General features: G+C 36.7%; 2 protein-coding genes across 4 annotated transcripts in view; both read right to left on the bottom strand.

The window, feature by feature from the left end:
* LOC107558889 (TATA element modulatory factor-like) overlaps positions 1 to 9,910 on the bottom strand; it is an 11,616-nt gene extending 1,706 nt beyond the window's left edge. The window contains exons 1-16 of one of the 2 annotated variants that reach the window (XM_016242584.1): positions 9,406 to 9,910; positions 6,558 to 7,873; positions 5,861 to 5,964; positions 5,314 to 5,440; positions 5,126 to 5,231; positions 4,826 to 4,968; positions 3,969 to 4,135; positions 3,689 to 3,845; positions 3,348 to 3,440; positions 2,432 to 2,588; positions 2,111 to 2,303; positions 1,964 to 2,033; positions 1,790 to 1,882; positions 1,487 to 1,609; positions 1,218 to 1,370; positions 931 to 1,056 (exon numbers count right to left, since the gene is read on the bottom strand). In XM_016242584.1, coding sequence (XP_016098070.1) covers positions 931 to 1,056; positions 1,218 to 1,370; positions 1,487 to 1,609; positions 1,790 to 1,882; positions 1,964 to 2,033; positions 2,111 to 2,303; positions 2,432 to 2,588; positions 3,348 to 3,440; positions 3,689 to 3,845; positions 3,969 to 4,135; positions 4,826 to 4,968; positions 5,126 to 5,231; positions 5,314 to 5,440; positions 5,861 to 5,964; positions 6,558 to 7,873; positions 9,406 to 9,541 — 3,264 coding nt within the window. In that variant the 5' untranslated portion in view covers positions 9,542 to 9,910. Of the gene's footprint in view, positions 1 to 930; positions 1,057 to 1,217; positions 1,374 to 1,486; positions 1,610 to 1,789; positions 1,883 to 1,963; positions 2,034 to 2,110; positions 2,304 to 2,431; positions 2,589 to 3,347; positions 3,441 to 3,688; positions 3,846 to 3,968; positions 4,136 to 4,825; positions 4,969 to 5,125; positions 5,232 to 5,313; positions 5,441 to 5,860; positions 5,965 to 6,557; positions 7,874 to 9,405 lie in introns of both variants that reach the window. The other variant, XM_016242583.1, reaches the window with a different exon arrangement.
* A 1,016-nt stretch (positions 9,911 to 10,926) lies between these two features.
* LOC107558885 (NEDD8-activating enzyme E1 catalytic subunit) lies at positions 10,927 to 17,611 on the bottom strand. 2 transcript variants are annotated; one of them, XM_016242578.1, is made up of 18 exons: positions 17,564 to 17,611; positions 17,393 to 17,431; positions 16,858 to 16,978; positions 15,332 to 15,412; positions 15,078 to 15,160; positions 14,910 to 14,990; positions 14,205 to 14,248; positions 13,982 to 14,046; positions 13,687 to 13,842; positions 13,511 to 13,613; positions 13,281 to 13,394; positions 12,836 to 12,889; positions 12,682 to 12,718; positions 12,510 to 12,591; positions 12,328 to 12,428; positions 11,655 to 11,718; positions 11,472 to 11,526; positions 10,927 to 11,359 (listed from the first exon to the last, which is right to left on the bottom strand). In XM_016242578.1, exons 1-18 carry the CDS (start codon positions 17,581 to 17,583, stop codon positions 11,271 to 11,273), a joined length of 1,389 nt encoding a protein of 462 aa, XP_016098064.1. In that variant the 5' UTR covers positions 17,584 to 17,611; the 3' UTR covers positions 10,927 to 11,270. The 2 variants fall into 2 exon arrangements, with proteins under 2 accessions (XP_016098064.1, XP_016098065.1); XM_016242579.1 differs by lacking the exon at positions 17,393 to 17,431 and having other exon boundaries at positions 17,564 to 17,606.
* Between the last annotated feature and the right edge of the window lie 743 nt (positions 17,612 to 18,354).

The following is an 18,354-nucleotide window of genomic DNA, read 5'->3' on the forward strand; positions in this document are numbered from 1 at the left end:
GACAGCTGCTGCAACAATCGGTTTGCATTACCAAAGAATTTCTGCACAAACGGTCAGAAACCGTCTCAGGGAAGCTCATCTGCATGCTCGTCGTCCTCATCGGGGTCTCGACCTGACAGCAGTTTGTCATCGTAACTGACTTGAGTGGGCAAATGCTCACATTCGATGGCGTCTGGCACTTTGGAGAGGTGTTCTCTTCACGGATGAATCCCGGTTTTCACTGTACAGGGCAGATGGCAGACAGCGTGTATGGCGTCGTGTGGGTGAGCGGTTTGCTGATGTCAATGTTGTGGATCGAGTGGCCCATGGTGACGGTGGGTTTATGGTATGGGCAGGCGTATGTTATGGACAACGAACACAGGTGCATTTTATTGATCGCATTTTGAATGCACAGATTTTCAGTTACAATAATTAATCCTAAAATTCGACATTAGTAACTTACTTCTAACAGCATCAGATGTGCGCGCGCGCACGATCTTCCTGGTTCTTACTTGTGAATTCAGTTCACTGGAGACTCGCACTAAACGGATAATTTGAATCAGTGAGTTGTCGACTCGAGAACAGCTGCAATCGGATCATTCCATTTGGTGAATGAATCGTTTGGTGCAATTTGCAAACCGATTTAAGGGATTCATTGAAAAGAATCAGTTATTTCATGAATCAGACACCGCTTCTGCGTCCCGGAGCACGTGATATATTATAAGGAGTAACGATAAGTTTTATGAAATGTAGTGAAGTAAAAAGTACGATCTTATGCTTTGGAATGTAGTGATGTAAGAGTAAAAGTTACTCAAAATAAAACTACTCCAGTAAAGTACAGATACTTGAAAAATGTACTTAAGTACAGTAACGAAGTAAAACTACTTCGTTACTGTCCACCACTGCCTACAGTTGCCTCCTTGGTTTAAAGTAGCATTTGCTTGTGTTCACCTTCAGTTGCACTTTCAGTCTAGGGATTTCCTGCACTTTACTCTCCATCTCATCATTCTGATTGGTCAGACGCACCAGCTCTTCCGCCATTACAGTGCGGCTTCTCTCTAGGCTAGCAATCTCCATCTTGAGGATGACCAAAAGAATTGAATTCAAATTAGCACATTTAGTTTTTAAACACAAAAATAAATTACTCATTCAAGAATTCATAATCTTCCACAAGCAGTTATAAGCATGGAAGATGCAATTTTACACAGGATTAATTGTAGTGAAAGACCAAGGCATACCTGCAGCTGGGCAATCTCGCCCTCTCTGAGTTTGAGCTGAGACTGCAGGTTCTCAATGATACTGGATCCACCACTCAGTCGAGCCGCTTCATATAGATTAGTCCCACTGATGGACATGGTCATAGTGCTGAAAGAATGGTCAAGAGAATCCTCCTGCTGAAAAAAAACAAACACAGAAGCCAGGTGAGGTGACAACAGACTGTGAGATAATTAGGAGGAGAAAAGATTCACTGAATCTGAATAAGTGTGGACGGGTGAGATTAATATACCTGTGAGAAAAGGGAGGAAGGTAAGCCGGCATGCTCAACCCCGCTAACAGAACTGGAGCGGGACAGTGTAGGAGTGGAGGATGCTGGAGCATCAGTCACAGACAGACTCAGAGTCTTCCTTTCCTGATGAAACAAAAACAGAGGCTAGCTGATTTTACTCCACTCACAACTGTCTGGTGTGATAAAAAGGTTTATCTTGGACCCCGTTTAAAATGGTTAAGTAATTTTAAGTAATTTCTGGGGGAAACATTAATTAAGCAGTTGCAGAACAGAAGAACAGATTCTGGTATTTTCATGCAAAACCTTTTCTTTGAGGGCCTCTTGTGCAAGGTAACATTTCTTCTTCTCCTGCTCCACCTTCATTTTCTCCATTTCCAGTTGGTTGGTGAGAAGCAACTGAAGAGGACCAAATAATACAGACATTGAGAATAAATATGTGTATATGTTTTCTTATAGTGTTCAAGGAACAAACAGTACCTTCTCCTTTTTGGCCTCCTCCAATACTCGAGCATGTTCTCCTTTAAGATTCTCCAGCTCTACACACTCCCTATACATACAGAAATCAGTTTGAGTACTGGCACTTAAAATGGCAGCATCTTTCTCAATTTTACACAAGTCTCATACCTGCTAAAGTCATCCTCTAGTTTTTCCCGCCGCATCCTCTCTGCATCCAGCTGCCCCTGCAGACGTCCCTTCTCCTGCCTCAACAGGGAAGCCTGCGACTCTAAAGACGCTATCTGTGCTCGGATGGCTAGCAGCTCCTCTGTAGCCGAACGCTCTTTCTCTACGGAAACAGCAAGCTGGGCTTGGGCATCAGCTGAGAAGAGAGAATGACAAGTGAAAACATTTGGACAACGTCACATGTGGGCAAAACATTGTTTGAAAACCTCAGATTGAAGCAAATAACAAGCCACCGATACTCAGTCAAAACTAAGCAAGTCTCACCTAAACGGTCAGAAATGTTCTTCTCTAGTTTTTCCCATGATGCTGTCTGGGCCCCAAGTGTGGCCTGGAGGTTCTCTATTTGTCGAAGGAGGGGCCGTGTTGCTGATGTAACACTTTGACTTAGTTCCTGGTTTCTGGTCTCTGCTTCTTGTAACCTCTGTTGAAGAGAAAAAATACAGCAATACAGAATATAGAATAATTTTCAGAATAACCTTCACTGACACTACCATTCAGAAGTTTAGGGTCAGTAAGATTTTTCTTTCTTTCTTTTGAAATAAGTCTCTTTTGCTCAGCAAAGCTGCATTTATTTGATCAAAAATACTATAATACTATTGTGAAATTTTATTACAATTAAAAAGAACTCTTTTCTATATAATAGCAGCCATTACTCCAGTCTTCAGTATCACATGTTCCTTCAGAAATCATACTAATATACTAATTTGGTGCACAAGAAAAATTATTTCTTCTTATTATCAACATTGATAACAGTTGTGCTGCTTAATATGTTTGTAGAAACCATGATCATTTTTTTCCTCTGACGAAAATAAAGTTTTTAAAAATGCATTTATTTGAAATAGAAATCATTAGGAACATTACATTTTTGTCATCTTTTGATTAAATTAATGTGTCTTAGATCAATTCAAATATTAATTTCTTTTTTAAAATGTGAACAGTAGTGTACATATTTAATAAGCAGAAAAATAAATTGTTAATGATTTGAATTTTTTTTATACCTCTGGGGTTTTTAGAAATATAAGAACTAGTCTTTTTCCCTCTAAATCAGGGAGACACTTCTTTCAACAAAAATTATGAGCATAGTAGTTTGCCTTTAAAAGTTTAGGTTTCTATACAACAGCTGACATGAAATGAATAGCCCAATAATTCCTGTAAGAAAGAAGTAAGGTGCTCTGGTTACCTGCTGTAACTCACTGATCTCCTCCCTCAGGTAATCTTCTTTCTTGGCATGCTGCTGCTCAGCTCTCTGTAGTGCCAGCCTCAGATCTGCCACCTCAACATAAAAAAACAGAGTCACAAAAGCTAGCATTTGGAGATTAATTGGCCACTAAAATAAGGCATGTGCAACTACAGGTAGAGAATAACCACGGAATAGAGTACACAAAGTTCCTCAAAATGTTTAAACAAATGTTTAAATAAGTAGTAGTAGTAGAAATAATAATAAAGTAATATGATATCATAATAACATACAGTACAATTAAAAATAAGTATTTTAACAAAGAAAAACTAAAATGGATTTACCTGACTGGCCAGTGCCTCTTGATGCACGCGGGACTCTTCTTGGGCATTCTCCAAAGCCAGGCTCAGCTCTTCTTTCGCCTGTACCTCTCTGCTCAGTGCTAGTTCCTGGGCTTCACTATCCTTGGTGGCGTTGGCCTTGTGCAGCTCTGCCAGCTCTCTAGACAATGAAAAACGAATCAAAAAATTTACAAATTGGGAGAGACCACCAAATGACAGTGATTATGACAGGGACAGTGAATCTGTGTATCAGCATGAAGTCAAGTGTGTGGTGTTTGTTTACTTGTAGGAGCTGTCGAGAGCTGCTAGCAAACTGCGGTTCTTTTCCTGAAGCTCCTCGCTGCTGGTTTGCAGTTTACTTAATTCTTTCTCCTGACGCTCCACCACAGCATTCAGTTTCTTGATGTTCTCTCTGTGCTGTTTTTCTACTTCCTCTTTACTGTCCAAAACCTACAATTAACAATGTACAAACCTCAGCATTCTTTTCTCATTTTACTGACATTTGATATCAAATGAATTGTTCACCAAAAATGGACAATTTGTTGAAAAAGTACTCACCCTCAAGCCATCCAAGATGTAGTTTTTTCATTCGAACAGATTTGGAGAAATTCAGCATTACATCACTCGCTCACCAGTGGATCCTCTGCAGTGAATGGGTGCCGTCCAAACAGCTGATAAAAACATCACAATAATCCACAAGTAATCCACATGACGAAAAGCTGTGCGTTTATAAAAAACAAATCCATCATTGAGGCCTTTTAACTTTAAACCGTTGCTTCTGGCCAAAATGCAAATTTTAGGACTAGGACTTGGATTTTTAGAGGTTTGAAGTTAAAAAATATTAATGATGGATTTACTTTACAAGACATTAATTGATGGACCGGAGTTGTGTGGATTAATTGTGGACTACTGTGATGTTTTCATCAGCTGTTTGAACCCATTCACTGCAGAGGATCCATTAGTGAGCAAGTGATGCAATGCTAAATTTTTCCAAATCTGTTCTGATGAAGAAACAAACATCTACATGTTGGATTGAGTAAATCTTTAGCAAATTTAATTTTTGTCCTTGAACTCAAGACTGAATGCACTTTACTGTACACTTAAACAACAAAGCTTTGCACTGAAGGTTGTGTCCCTGACCTGCTGCAAGTGCTTCAGTTCTTCTTCCTGTTCCTTCAGTTTTTTGGTCTGTTTGGTGATCTGTGAATCACTCTCTCTCTCTTTCACACGCAGTTTCTTTATTATGTTGGAGTGCTGCAACTGCAGCTTGGACAGTTTCTCACCTAGCAAAAGGAAACAAGTAAACAAACATACCCTTAACACTAACCCAGATTCTTCAAGTATGAAGCAGTAAAAAGTTGTTATCTTGATATGATCACCCTAATCAATATGAATATTTTCAGGTCACGTTGAACATGTTAAACAGCATAGAAGACTCACCTTCTTCAAGAAGCTCTCGGATCTGTTCCTCTTTCTCTTTTATTAGTTCCAAAGTCTCATTTGAATTTAACCTGCTTGCCAGTTCTTCTCTAAGGCCCTTAATTTCCTGGGACCAAGACAAATGATGCATTTCAATGGAAAATAAGATTTAAAAATGATTTAAATGTATAACAATAAAAAATGGATACCTTTTTGGCAATGTCTCTCTCCTCGCAGGCAAGCTGAGCTTTTCTCTCAGCTTCAGCTATACGTTGAGTGAACTCATCTTTTAAAGACAGCACAGTAAAGCTTTCTTCCTTCAAGCTGATCATCTCACTGCGAAACACAGGTATTGTTAACTCTAATTCAACTGGCATGTACAAAGTTTATATAAAAAATAAGACTTTATAGCACTATTGTGTGAACGTGTGAACATCCAGCACAGTGAAATGTCTTTAATAGAAAGAAATGAACAACATAAACATGCCAGACTACACAGAATTTAAGAGGACAATCTGTACATTAAGAAATTATTCCATTGTTTATGCTCCATGCTGAAAGGTGTGGAAGGTTTTTATTAGCTAATCTTTTTATCTGCCAACAGTATGTGAACACACTGTCCCGTTTTCCTCAAGCTGTGTAAATATTATTGCTGCCTCCACCTGTTTCTATGCCCTAGTTAGCTATTGCCACCATTTTTCATTCACAAAAGCACAACAGCAGATGGTTTTCTGGACCACAGGTTCCTAAACTCACTCTTTGAGGTTGTCACACTCCTCCTCAAGTCTGGCCTTGTCTTTACTGACCACAAGCAACTGTGATTCTCTCTTCTCTATTCGGCTAGAGAGCTCCTCGATAATCTGTGGAGATTAGGAAAAAGAAGAGAATGGAAATTCCATGACACAGACAAAAAAAATCAATAAAAAAATTGGGGTCCACGGAATATTTTTAAACTAATACTTTTATTCAGCAAAAATAATTAAATTAATCAAAAGGAAATTTATGTTCAAATAAATGCTTTTCTTTAGAATTTCCTAATTATTAAAGAAAACGAATGTATCACAATTTCCACAAAAATATTAAGCAGCACAACTGTTTTCAACATTGATAAGAATAATAAGAGGAAATGTTTCTTGAGCATAATATGAGCATATTAAAATGATTTCTGAAGGATCCTGTGACACTGAAGACTGGAATAATGGCTACAGAAAATTCAGCTTTGCCATCACAGGAATAAATTACATTTTGAAAAATATTGAATTATTTAAAAAATATTTTAAATTGTATAACAATTACAATATTACTTATTTCACTGTATTTTTGATCAAATAAATGCAGTGAGCATTAAAAGAGAAAAAATCTTACCAACTATTACTTTTGAACAGTAGTGCATATCTAATAATTATATTTATTTTCACAAATATTTATATAAATATTTATGAATTAATCCAACCTTTCGGAGCTCAAAAATCTGACAGGGTGAATCTCGTTTCTCCTCAGTACTCTGTGATATCACGGTTTCATTCACATCAGTTTTCTGGCTGGTCAGTGTGAGGTTGGTTTCAGGTTCCTGGTCACCTTCCAACATCTCATCCGTCTGCTCACAGTTTACTGGCGTTGCACTGCGGCCGCTCTCCTCCATCTCATTATCATCCAGCGATTGGTCATTCACTGACTCAGTCATAACCTCCTCTTCCTCCTGTTTGGTCTGTGGCGCTGACTGAGCAGGAGTGGGCAAATGTCCGGCCGTGATAGAAGCTAAAGTGCGGTTACCCGGGATCTCGTCATCAGAATTCACTTCACTGACACTACGGCTGTCCAACGACTGCACACTAAACGAGTCAATGCGCTCAAAGGCGTCAGACGAGGAGCCACAGCTTTCAGTGAGTTTTGAGTATTCATCCAGATGAGGGAAGTCAGCACATGTTGAAGTGGAAAGCAGTTGGAAAGAGCCCTGCATTAGGTGCAGGCCAGCTTTAGCCTCCACGGTCTCCTGTCTGGAGCTGGCCGAGCTCTCGCTTAGCACACTCTCATGGTCCAAAACTTCTATATCACTGGTAGTAGAAGTACCAGAAGAGAAGGCACTAACAGGGGGAGATGGGGTATCACTTTGTCTGTCCTCTGATTTAGCATCTTTGGATTCTAACAGGATTTCTTTAGGAGGGACAAGCAAGGTTTTCACTGAATTTTTGGTATTGATAATCAAAGCTGGTTCAAACACGCCAGCAGATTCAACCTCTGAGGAGGATAAAGGTACATTTGTGAGTGCGACATCTGAAGTTAAAACCAAGCCATCTGTCTCTGTCCGATCCTCTCTGGACTCTTGTTCGGCAGATTGCTCTGGTGCAACAGCCGCAGCAGGAACAACCAGTTCTGGTTGTGACTGCTCATCTGCCGAGAATGAATTTTGCTCCAAAAGCTCTGTCCCAGTTGACTTGGTCTCAATAGTTTCCTGGCTGCTGCATTTAATGAGTTCTGTCTGACCTTGTGCATCACAGACATCCAGCTCCTTCTCCTTGTCTGCTTTTTCCCGTAGGCTGCGGTTCGACTTGGCAGGTGGCACAGACACTACTTTAGTGTTGCTTAGAGTTTGTGTATCCCCATGAGGCAGAAAGGCACTGAAGAAATCCTCAGATTCATCAACCACGGTCCATGTGACCGGCTTAGTAATGGCCTCGGATGATGGAGGGAGAGTTTTGGTACGTTCCTCAGAGGGCAAGTTCCACTGGTTCATACCCCATCCTGTTGATACCAGCTTGTCTGTAGGATCTGGAGGAAAAAATTGAGATTGAGATTACAATTACACTTAGTCATTTAGCAGACGCTTTTATCCAAAGCGACTTACAAATGAGGACAATAAAAGCACCAATAGTTCACCCAAAAATCAAGTCAAATTTAATTATACTGCATTTAAAACAATAAAGATTGTGTCAAAGCACATTCATAGTAATAAACAGGAAAATAACACTTAATATTGCAGAATTCGTCACTTATGAAACAAATTCAATTTCAGCTGTAAAGCAGCTCTACAGATAACAATTCAATTCAATGTTGATTCAATTCAGTTCAACAATAGTGTTTGATGTTACAAACTTAGCATCATTATCCAAAAGACACTCTTAAAGTAGAAGCTCAACCATACTTGTTTGAAGTGTGAAAACAAACCTCATTGATTCTTCAGCGTGAAGTGTGAACGGTTGATCTTCCATTTACCACAGTTGACGAGCTCTATGCTTGTACGTAGATCAATGTTTATATATATATATATATATATATGAATAAAAGCATACATTAAATCTGTTCATCACATCAGAAGACTTAGTTTAAACCACTCAATTCACACTTTTTTGATCTGTTAAAGTTTTGGTTACGTGGGCTTTCAATGGATATGCAAAAATTCTGAGAATATAGTTACATCTGTGTTTTGAACAGTCTTGTGGGTTTTTAAATGACATGATTGTGAAGAAATGATGACAATTTAAATTTTTGGGCTGACCTATCCCTTTAAAAGCAGCTCCATAACCAAACAAATAGATCAAGCATAAAGCTACTGAACCAAACATCTCTATTTTATAACTATAAGCATACGCTAAAAGATGAAAACAAATCCAGCCTTTGGAAACACAATACATCAAAATGACAAACTCTTTTGTATTCATTATTGGCTTTTTGTGGTATCAGGTTTCGTCTTGGAAATTCACTTCAATTTAAGTTCATTTGTATAGCGCTTTTCACAGTACATATTGTTTCAAAGTAGCTTCACATAAAATACACGTTTCAATGTTACAATCAGGAAGTATTCTGTAATTATTAGGTGCATATGGCAGTAATATATAACTTTAAGATGAATGCAGTTTATTTGGTTAGCGTCATGTATTCGGTTAAGCAGACACAATTAACATGCTAGGCAATGCTCGCAGCATGTGGCTGTAATGATTACAATACAAGGATAATGTTTGATAGTTTGTACATTGATCCAAGAAATATTGAAATATTTCCTTTGAAGTTTCATGTTTGCTTTGGTTTGTGATTCTGTCTGAATGTTCAGGCTGTAATGACCTTAGTTTTGTTTCATAGTTATGTGGGAGGGTTCCCATGTGAGTTCAGAGTTTTCTGAGCTATCTGATGGGATGTGACTCATGAAAAATGTATGTAGTCAGCTGAAAATGGGCATGTGTGCGACAGTATAAATGCATCGTTACATCACTGATGTTATGCTGAAGCTCAGTACGCCCTGTCACTGGTAATCACCTGTCTGTCGTCTTTCCACGTCAAGTTAACCAATTAGTAACTAAACTTACCAGTAAAGGTCGGCTCGATCGAGTCACCCCACTGGTCCTCTTCTTTGATGTCCAGGACTCTGTCGATGGACTTCTGAGCGCTTGTAAGAGCTTGTTTAGCAAAACTCGACAGCTGTGACGCGTTGAACCAACTCATATTGCTTGACTTCCACCTGGTTGAGTGACAGCTCAGTGAACGTCTACATAAAACACAGCATTATTAGAAGCATCCCAAATAAGAGCAGGTTTATTCCACGCTGAGAGCCGGAGCAAGTTGGTAGGTGTGTGTTTATCTGTTAGGCCGCTGTCCACATTAGCTTGGCGGCTAATTCTTCTCGCAAAACAACTGACAATTCGCTGACATAATCCAATGCTAAAATGAAATTCGATCATATAAACGACGGACTGTACGACATTTTGATTTGCTATCGCGTTACTCGACTTTAATCTGGACTTCTACGCATTGTTTTGTTTGGATTTGCTCTGGCAGCTCGAGAGCTACTTCCCGTCAACAGCGTGACGTCAGGGCCGCGTCACCAATGTCTACGGGGCAAGTATTGTTTATTATATTAATTAAATTATAAATCATGCGTAGTTACATACTATTGATGTCTGTGGTTTGTGTTTATTGTTATTCAATAAAAAAAGTAAACGATCAAGTGTCACTTTTCTGTTGAAACCTCGGAAACATCCTCATTTCACTAAAATATTAAAAACCTACAAAGCCAATTGACTGAATGAACGTAAACTCAAAGGCAATCTATTGTAAGTGTATTACTCTAAACACGTGTTTATTGCTGTGCACAAATGTGGGATTTCACTGGGATTTTAAGAACTTTTAAAAAATAAACATTTTTAATTAATATTGGGTAAAGAACCACTTTTGAAAATAAATTTCAAGTTAATAAAATGTAGTGAATGTGAATCGAAATTCTTGCATTAATAATTAGTTTTTACTGAAATTAATATGAATCAAAATTATTGCATTAATATTATACTGAAATGAATATGAACACAAAATGACTGCATTTTTTATGATAGTAATCTAATGGGACACTAACTATAGCAATCAACTATATCAAACAAATCATTTCACTGTAGCTTAATCAATTCATTTCAGTTTGTAGATTGTCAAGCAACATTTGTAGTTTGATCCAGTGTAGTATGTGGTGCTTTGGCTGTGACTTGTCCAAAAAATAAAAAAATTAAACTTTTAAATAAAGTCACAAAGGTCAGTCTGACATTGCAGATACTGTAAGTGTCTCCATTGTATTTCTGCAAATCAGTATAATATACCTAACACCTCTTTCTTAGCTCAACATTGACAACGCAACATTATGTATTTGCTTACAAAATATACATTTTAATTCTTGAGAACTTATAACATTTTAATATCGAGTCTCTTTAAATATTTAACCAAATATATTTATTCACAAATTGAGTAAAAGTACATTTATAGTTAGGAAAACATTACTGGACTAGGACTTCAGTACTTGTTTAAAATAAGGATTTCCATATTTAATTCAAAACATGAAAAAAAAATTCTACAAGACATTGAACAAGATACTGTGTTTGAATGCACAACAACTAAATAAATAGATAAACAGTTTGCATTAAAAAAAAAAAAAAAGAAATCCACCAAAATGACTCCTGTGACTATAGCAGTGCAAGACAACAAAACAAAAGTCTCCTGTAAGTGTCTTTGATGGACGGAGCTGACCAAAACAGCTAAATACAAACTGCAGATATTCCAGCCGAGCATGTGCATGTGATGCTTCTGCTGATATAAATATGTTGAGTTTATAGACTACAACTCCAAGACTGCTTCATTTTGATGATGACTGCAATAACCACTTGTAACTGTCCATTAGAATGAAGCATTTGTCCTATGAGATGAAGTTGAGCTTGAAGAGCACGGTCTGAGGAGTCGTGACATCAGCCACGGCCAGCTCTTGTCCATCCACTAGTCCAAGCTCTGTAAGCACAAGGAAGCATTTAATACATTAAACAACATCAATACAGTTCTGAAATACACTTATTAAATAGATAACATTTACTACATGATATCACAGAAGACTTTCAATCACCTTTCAGTGTTTTGCTTAGATTTGGTCGCGTTCTCTCTTCAATAGATGCTACAGTCTGAAAATAAAACCAAAAAGATTCAAATCTATTAAATAAACAGCTAATGCATAGCATCCACGTTCAGAAAATTCTAATCTAACTGAATTAAATATGACAAGACTGGTACATGTTAGAAGACGTTTAACCTGTAAATACAGAGTTTTGTTTTTTCCATCCAAAGTTGTAGTGATGGCAGGAGACTTCATTTGGCTAGAAGACAAAAGATTCAGTGTTATTATAAACAGGAGGAAATGCAGAAAATAGCTTGAGAAAATTGAACAGTTAACGCATGAGGACAACACATTTTTGCATGCTTTCATCATATTTACCATTGTCACATTCAATATTTTTTTAACGAGAAGAAATATGATCAAATGTATGTGGCAAAATGAATCAGATTCTTTCTGTAGGCTTTGTTTAAAACAGGAGAAGACATTATGCATTTATTTTGGTATTGCCATTTCATTGTTACGTGTTGGCCTAATACAACAAAATGATAATTTAATGGCAAGTATATCTAACTATTGAATGAATATAATAATTTGGGGTAATCAGAAAAAGCTGTATAAAATTTTTTGGAATACATAAAAAATAAGAATGTATGTATATGACTGTACAGTATGTGTGTGGATTACTCGTGTACAATGTGTGTGTGTGTGTGTGCGTGCGTGTGTGTGTGTGTTTTATGTATATATTTTGTTGATGTTTGTTTTCTTATAATAACATTTTAATGAATTAAAAATAAATAAAAAAGAAATATGATAAAGGGGCAGATAACGTAATGTGAATAGTGAGATGTGAGGAACACTTGTGACTCACAGAGAGGCGTTCTCAGTCAAGTAGTCCAGAACCTCCTGGAGTTTAGCTGAAGGTAGGAACTGCAGGTCCTGTGGCATCTGACTGCAGGCAGAACAGTTCTCCTACACATGAAACAGAGGCATTTAGCATTAATGTTGTATTTTTTTTAGCTATGTCCTTTAATTGATGTTCAAATCATTAACCTTTCTCTCAGCCTCAAAGGTGTACGTGTACAGCCCATCTACATCATTGAACACCAGGTAGTTGTTCAAGGGAACGTAGGCGCTGTTTGGCAAAAGTAAAAGAACAAATCAGACGCGTGAATGTACAATGAATTTAACGCTCTCTCCTGGGAAAGAAGTGGTTATAACTTACCTTGTGGCAATTTTAAAAACCTCTGTGGCACAAGCAGCTGAAATGTGCAAGAAAGGAAGAAACTGTGTATTTCCAGTTATAGCTCAACTTATAAAAAATATCAAAAGGCTTTCAAGCATCCTTAACCCAGAAAACATTTGCAATGTCAGCATACCAGCAATAACAGCATTTGTAGAAGCCACAGCAGGAATTATTCTCTTCACGACCCCTGAAACACAGGTGAGGTAGAACATCAACACCTACATGTACTGTATAACAATCGGAGCTTAATTACGATTATAAGTTTTGACATTTTCTAAAGGAAATTTCCATAGTGCTTGCCTGTGCAAAATCACGCAGCATGATGCAAGTGTGTTATGGGTGGTTGCAGGGCACTGGCACAGTATGCTGTTGCCTATTGACTGTTTTTATTTTGTTGCTATGATAAATTAATATATACTGACAAATACTGTAAAAACAGGAATATTGTGAAATATTACTACCATTTAAAAGAACATTAGAGTATCTCTAAACATTGTCTCCATCAAAACTCTGTCTGCAAATGAGAGGATTTTACAAAACGCCCAATAAAGTCGCACTGAAGGCCCCCTGTCACTCACCCTGGGTGAGTCTGTAAGTCACCCCAGTGATGCTGAACTCTGCTGCTCTATCCAGAGATTTCTGGTACACCCACTGGATGTGCTTTGGGTTGTCTCCATCTAGGGCTACACCATCTGAGGAAAACACATTCAAAAATGAAATAATAGCAGACTACCTAGCAGCAGTATAACCAAACATCAATTAGGTTGTTTCAGATCCAGTTCTATGCAGATATTGTGAATTCATGTACCTCCAAAAGGCTTTTCTTTGGGCCAAAGCAGCATGCGGACATATTCAACACAATGTTCTGGTAACCGTGGCATAGATGCTATAGTGCACATCGGAAAGTTAATCTGTGTAGGGGACAAAAATGAGTATGACAAAAGGCTTTTGAAATTCAACATAACACAAGATCCCAGTGTGCACCTGTGGAGGGTAGAGCTCCAGGGTGCAATCGATGCAAGCTGTCATGCCTGGAAGGATCACTCGGGCATTGCCCTTGAAGCCCTCTGTGCCTCCATCTATTAATGGAATAATGGAACTGGGATCTAGGACGCCATCTTCATAAATCAGCAGGGATAACTGAGTAAGACAAAACAAAATGCATAAACTAGAATATAAGCACTTCTCACAGAACAGAAACACTTTATTTAAATTATATAGAGAAGTCTATGCATTTGTATGGACAGATTATTGGATGTTTAGGACAATAAACACATACCAGCATGCCGTTCATCCATCTTCTGGCAACAACAGAGTCCAGACCACAGACCACTATGTGAAATTCTATGCAGTAACAAAAAAATTAAAAAACATTTCCAAGTAAAAACTGCCCAAAAGTGTCATAATAATTAGTCTCTCACTGCAGAAGTGTCACATGTAATATTGTGTTAAAATAACATAAAAAATTTTATACAAAAGAAAAAGAGTTATATAGTATTTACGCTTGTAAAATGTCTCATCCAAGTCCTGGATTTTCTTAAAATGTCTGCATTTTTTATAAAGGGAAATACAAATATTTTGATGCACATAAATATAACATACACACTACAGTTTAAAAGTTTGGGGTTGGTATGATTTATTTGAGAGACATCTCAAATAGTCACCATCGCTGCATTTATTTGATGAAAACTATAGTAAAAACAGTAATATTGTGAAACATTATTACAGTTTAAAAGAACTGTTTTGTATTTGTCTATATTAAAATGTAATTTATTCCTTTGATGTCAAAGCTTAATTTTCATTTCTTATTATTATCAATGTTGAAAATAGTTGTGCTGCTTAATATTTTTGGGGAAACCATGATACATTTTTCTTTTCAGGTTTCAAAAAGTTCAAGTTAAAAAAAGCGTTTACTTTAAATATTTTGTAATATTATAAATGTATTTTATGTCATGTCACGTTTTAACATGTTTTAACACATCGATTTAATGTATTCTTGTTGAATAAAAGTATTCATTTACTTAAAAAATATAATAATAATAATCTTACGGACCCCAAACTTTTGAACGGTACTATATGAAATAAAAATATATAGCAGCATTTCAACATTCCCATTTCCCACAAATGAAAATGTCCTAAGAGAATGATTAGAGGAATATTTTAGGATTTGAACATCCAGGCTAGGTTTAATAGACTTTGAAGGATACGGGACAACATTGCAGCCTAGGACCCTGTCATTTACAAAGTCTGCTGCAACCTCTGCCTTTGGTCGACCCACATCTTTTGGTCTGTAGATACAACATCGATCAGTTTGCATTAATAAAAAAGAACAAGAACTAGCTCAAAAAGACAGCTATCAGCTGACTAAGACTAACCTGAAGAGGAACTGTCTGTTGAGGTTAGAAATATCAATGGTGTCCATGTCCACCACATGAATATGCCGAAAACCTGACAAGGCCTGGGTGATAAAATTGCACCATATATGTGCATGACAGGACCGAACACATTAGCAATTAATGTCTTTGCAATTACAAGGTATAGAGTATTGCAGCTGTCATTCAAGCATAGAACAACCAAAAGGAACAAACAAGAGTCTGTCTAAAAAAATACAGCACAACAAGGACTGTACCAGATCTTTGAGCAGCTCACAACCAAGTCCACCAGCTCCAATAACCAGAATTTTGCATGTGTCCAGTAAAAACTGGAGAGACTGGAAGAAGATGTGCACAGTTTATAAAGAGAGAAGAGAGTAAAGTAATATTCAGGTTTTACAACAAACCCTCTGATCTTGGATCAATTGCTCAAGAAGCTAAAATAGCTCAGATACTATCGTTTTTGACTCCGCTGGATGGATTTGTTTCTTACAAACACAGCTTTTTGCAAGACTTTAAATGATGGACTGGAGTCGTGTGGATTATTGTGATGTTTTAATCAGCTGTTTGAACTCTCGTTTTGACAACACCCATTCACTGCAGAGGATCCACTGGTGAGCCAGTGACGTGAAGCTAAATTTCTCCAAATCTTGGCCAATGAAGAAACAAACTACATCTTATATGGCCTGAGTGTGAGTAAATTGTTAGCAAATCTTAATTTTTGGTTGATCTATTCCTTTAAGGATAAGGTTTCTTTTGTTGTTGTTGTTTTAAAAATTTGTACTCAAAAGGTCTACCTCTTAAAATATTTTAGACCTTACATAACTAGAATTTTTATATATATATATATATATATTCATTATAAATATTCTCTCTCTCTCTCTCTCTATATATATATATATATATATATATATATATATATATATTATCCTTTAAGGATAAGGTTTCTTTTGTTGTTGTTGTTTTAAAAAATTGTACTCAAAAGGTCTACCTCTTAAAATATTTTAGACCTTACATAACTAGAATTTTTTTATATATATATATTCATTATAAATATTCTCTCTCTCTCTCTCTCTCTATATATACTCTATATATATATATATATTTTTTTTTTTATTTTTTTTTTTTATTCACATGATTTTTCCAGGTCTGGAAATCATCATTTTAAAATTAGGTTTCTTCATGCATGCTGATTTTTTTAAGAAATATCTTGCTTTGTAGATGTTTTGTCTTATTTTAATGCTTGATTTGTCATTCATCTTGCCATCTTAACGCCCCTTGTTGAGAAACTGCTTTAAGGCAGTGACAAAGAATTTCAGCGTTGCAGAACGGACCCTGAATCAATAATTCTGCATATAGCTAAACAAAAAAAGAGGCAAACAAAAAAAAATGATTCTTGATCCATTACAATAATGTAAGAACTCCATTATAACCTCAATTAAGAATATTTATAGGAAAAATTTTCTTGCTGCAAAAATGTTTTTTTTTGTTTGTTTTTTTGAAGTAGAGCACAATCTGTGTCGTATTTATGCACCATAAAATTAGCAGCCTGTCTTGTTATTTTTAAGCAGCCATTATGAAATCTAGGCAAATTTAAAGATTTTAATAAATTGTTCTAATAAAATGCCTCCACAGCTGAAGTTTGTGATTGACTGATTATCTCCCTAAAAGTAGGTAGATTAACATAAACATTTTTAAATGGGTATGTGGAATGTATATTACATTAAATTATATTATATATTACATTTTGGTATAACAGAGTGCATTGAGATTTATGTCATACCTCAGTGCTGGGTTCAAAATCCGGATGAGTGAAGGGTCCAGCTCTCTCCAAGAACTTGTTGACATGGTCCCATCGTCCCTGCCAGTCACTGCGATCCCCATTCCCTCCATCCACAACCATACTGTGGAGAAATATAAATATTGAAATATACAGCACACACACTACTCAGTTTATTTAGTTATTACAAAATTCATTCACATATAACACAATAGACAATATATTTTACGTGCAATAACAATTAAGCTATGACTTGAATGGCACTGAATTTTACGTAAATTTCATAATTAATACTATGAAAGTGTTTTATATTAAATTTAAATGTTATGAAAGAGCATTATGGCATGTGTGCAAACAGCAGTGTTTGGAGGTTTCGCGAGATTATATCGTTTTGTATGTACAGTACATGCGGAGAGCTGTTCACAATAATATCTGAACAATATGTGCAGTACAGATGAAGCTAATTACAAGAATCAGCACCTCCCAAAGCAAACCTGCTGGCTGCCACATCTAAATGATTATCTTTCATTTCACTAACTTCTCATTCAGCTCCTCTATTCTCCTTCTTTTCTTCTCCCTAAAAAGAGAGAATAAAAGAAGGTTCATTCATGCTCTGCTACCCGCAAGTTAACGTTCTTGCGTCCTGTTGATTGAACTACAAGCACTGTTACGAGGGATTTATGTGCAGTTTTGTATCAAATTCACTTACGGCTCCTCTCCTTCCGCCATACTGTCATAAACATTCAAAGTGAAATGCGCAACCTTATGACAAGGCAAAAGTGCTAACCACCTGACCCACAACGATATTTTCAGAATAAAAGTCCTAAAATAGACTGGAATTCTTCATATTCCAATAAAAACATATTTTAATGAACAAAATTACAGCACAAACGAACCAGTTCATTTAATTAAAAGTTTAAAAGGGTGACTTACTGGTTTGAAACAGACTGACGAATCATTCACTGAAGTGAATCCACCAGGGCGCAGAAATAACTGAATCAACATCTGCCAGACTGCCACACTCACTGCACTCGGAGTCGGAACTACATGGTTTCATTATGTTTAGTGATGTCCGTATAAGGATTACCAACTGTCAGTGTAATAACGGATCAGAGTTTCGTTCCGTATTAAATCATATCCTTTCATCCCCAGAGAACTTTAAAATTATATATATATATATACAGGGCCGTCCGGGTTGTTGAGGGCGTTGAGGGGACCCCGCGGCGAACGGACCATAAATAAAAACATAACTGCAGACAAGCACACGACAATGTGGTGAAAAGAAATTCTGCGTGTTTTCCTATAAAGAACGCAAGATGTTCCTCTGCTTAATTTGGTTATGAGAAAGTTAGGTTACGATATAAGATGCTTAGCGAATATCATCATATAGGCCTATGAAGCCTATTGACCTAATTATTTGTACTATTATTGCTAGTTTAAAAAAAAAATTACTTCAAATGTAAAATTAAAGTTCATTGCCCTACACTTCCAAAGACAAAC

The sequence above is a fragment of the Sinocyclocheilus grahami genome, unplaced genomic scaffold (assembly GCF_001515645.1).
Source record: "Sinocyclocheilus grahami isolate Dianchi unplaced genomic scaffold, SAMN03320097.WGS_v1.1 scaffold664.1, whole genome shotgun sequence".
In the NCBI taxonomy this organism is placed as follows: Eukaryota; Metazoa; Chordata; class Actinopteri; order Cypriniformes; family Cyprinidae; genus Sinocyclocheilus; species Sinocyclocheilus grahami.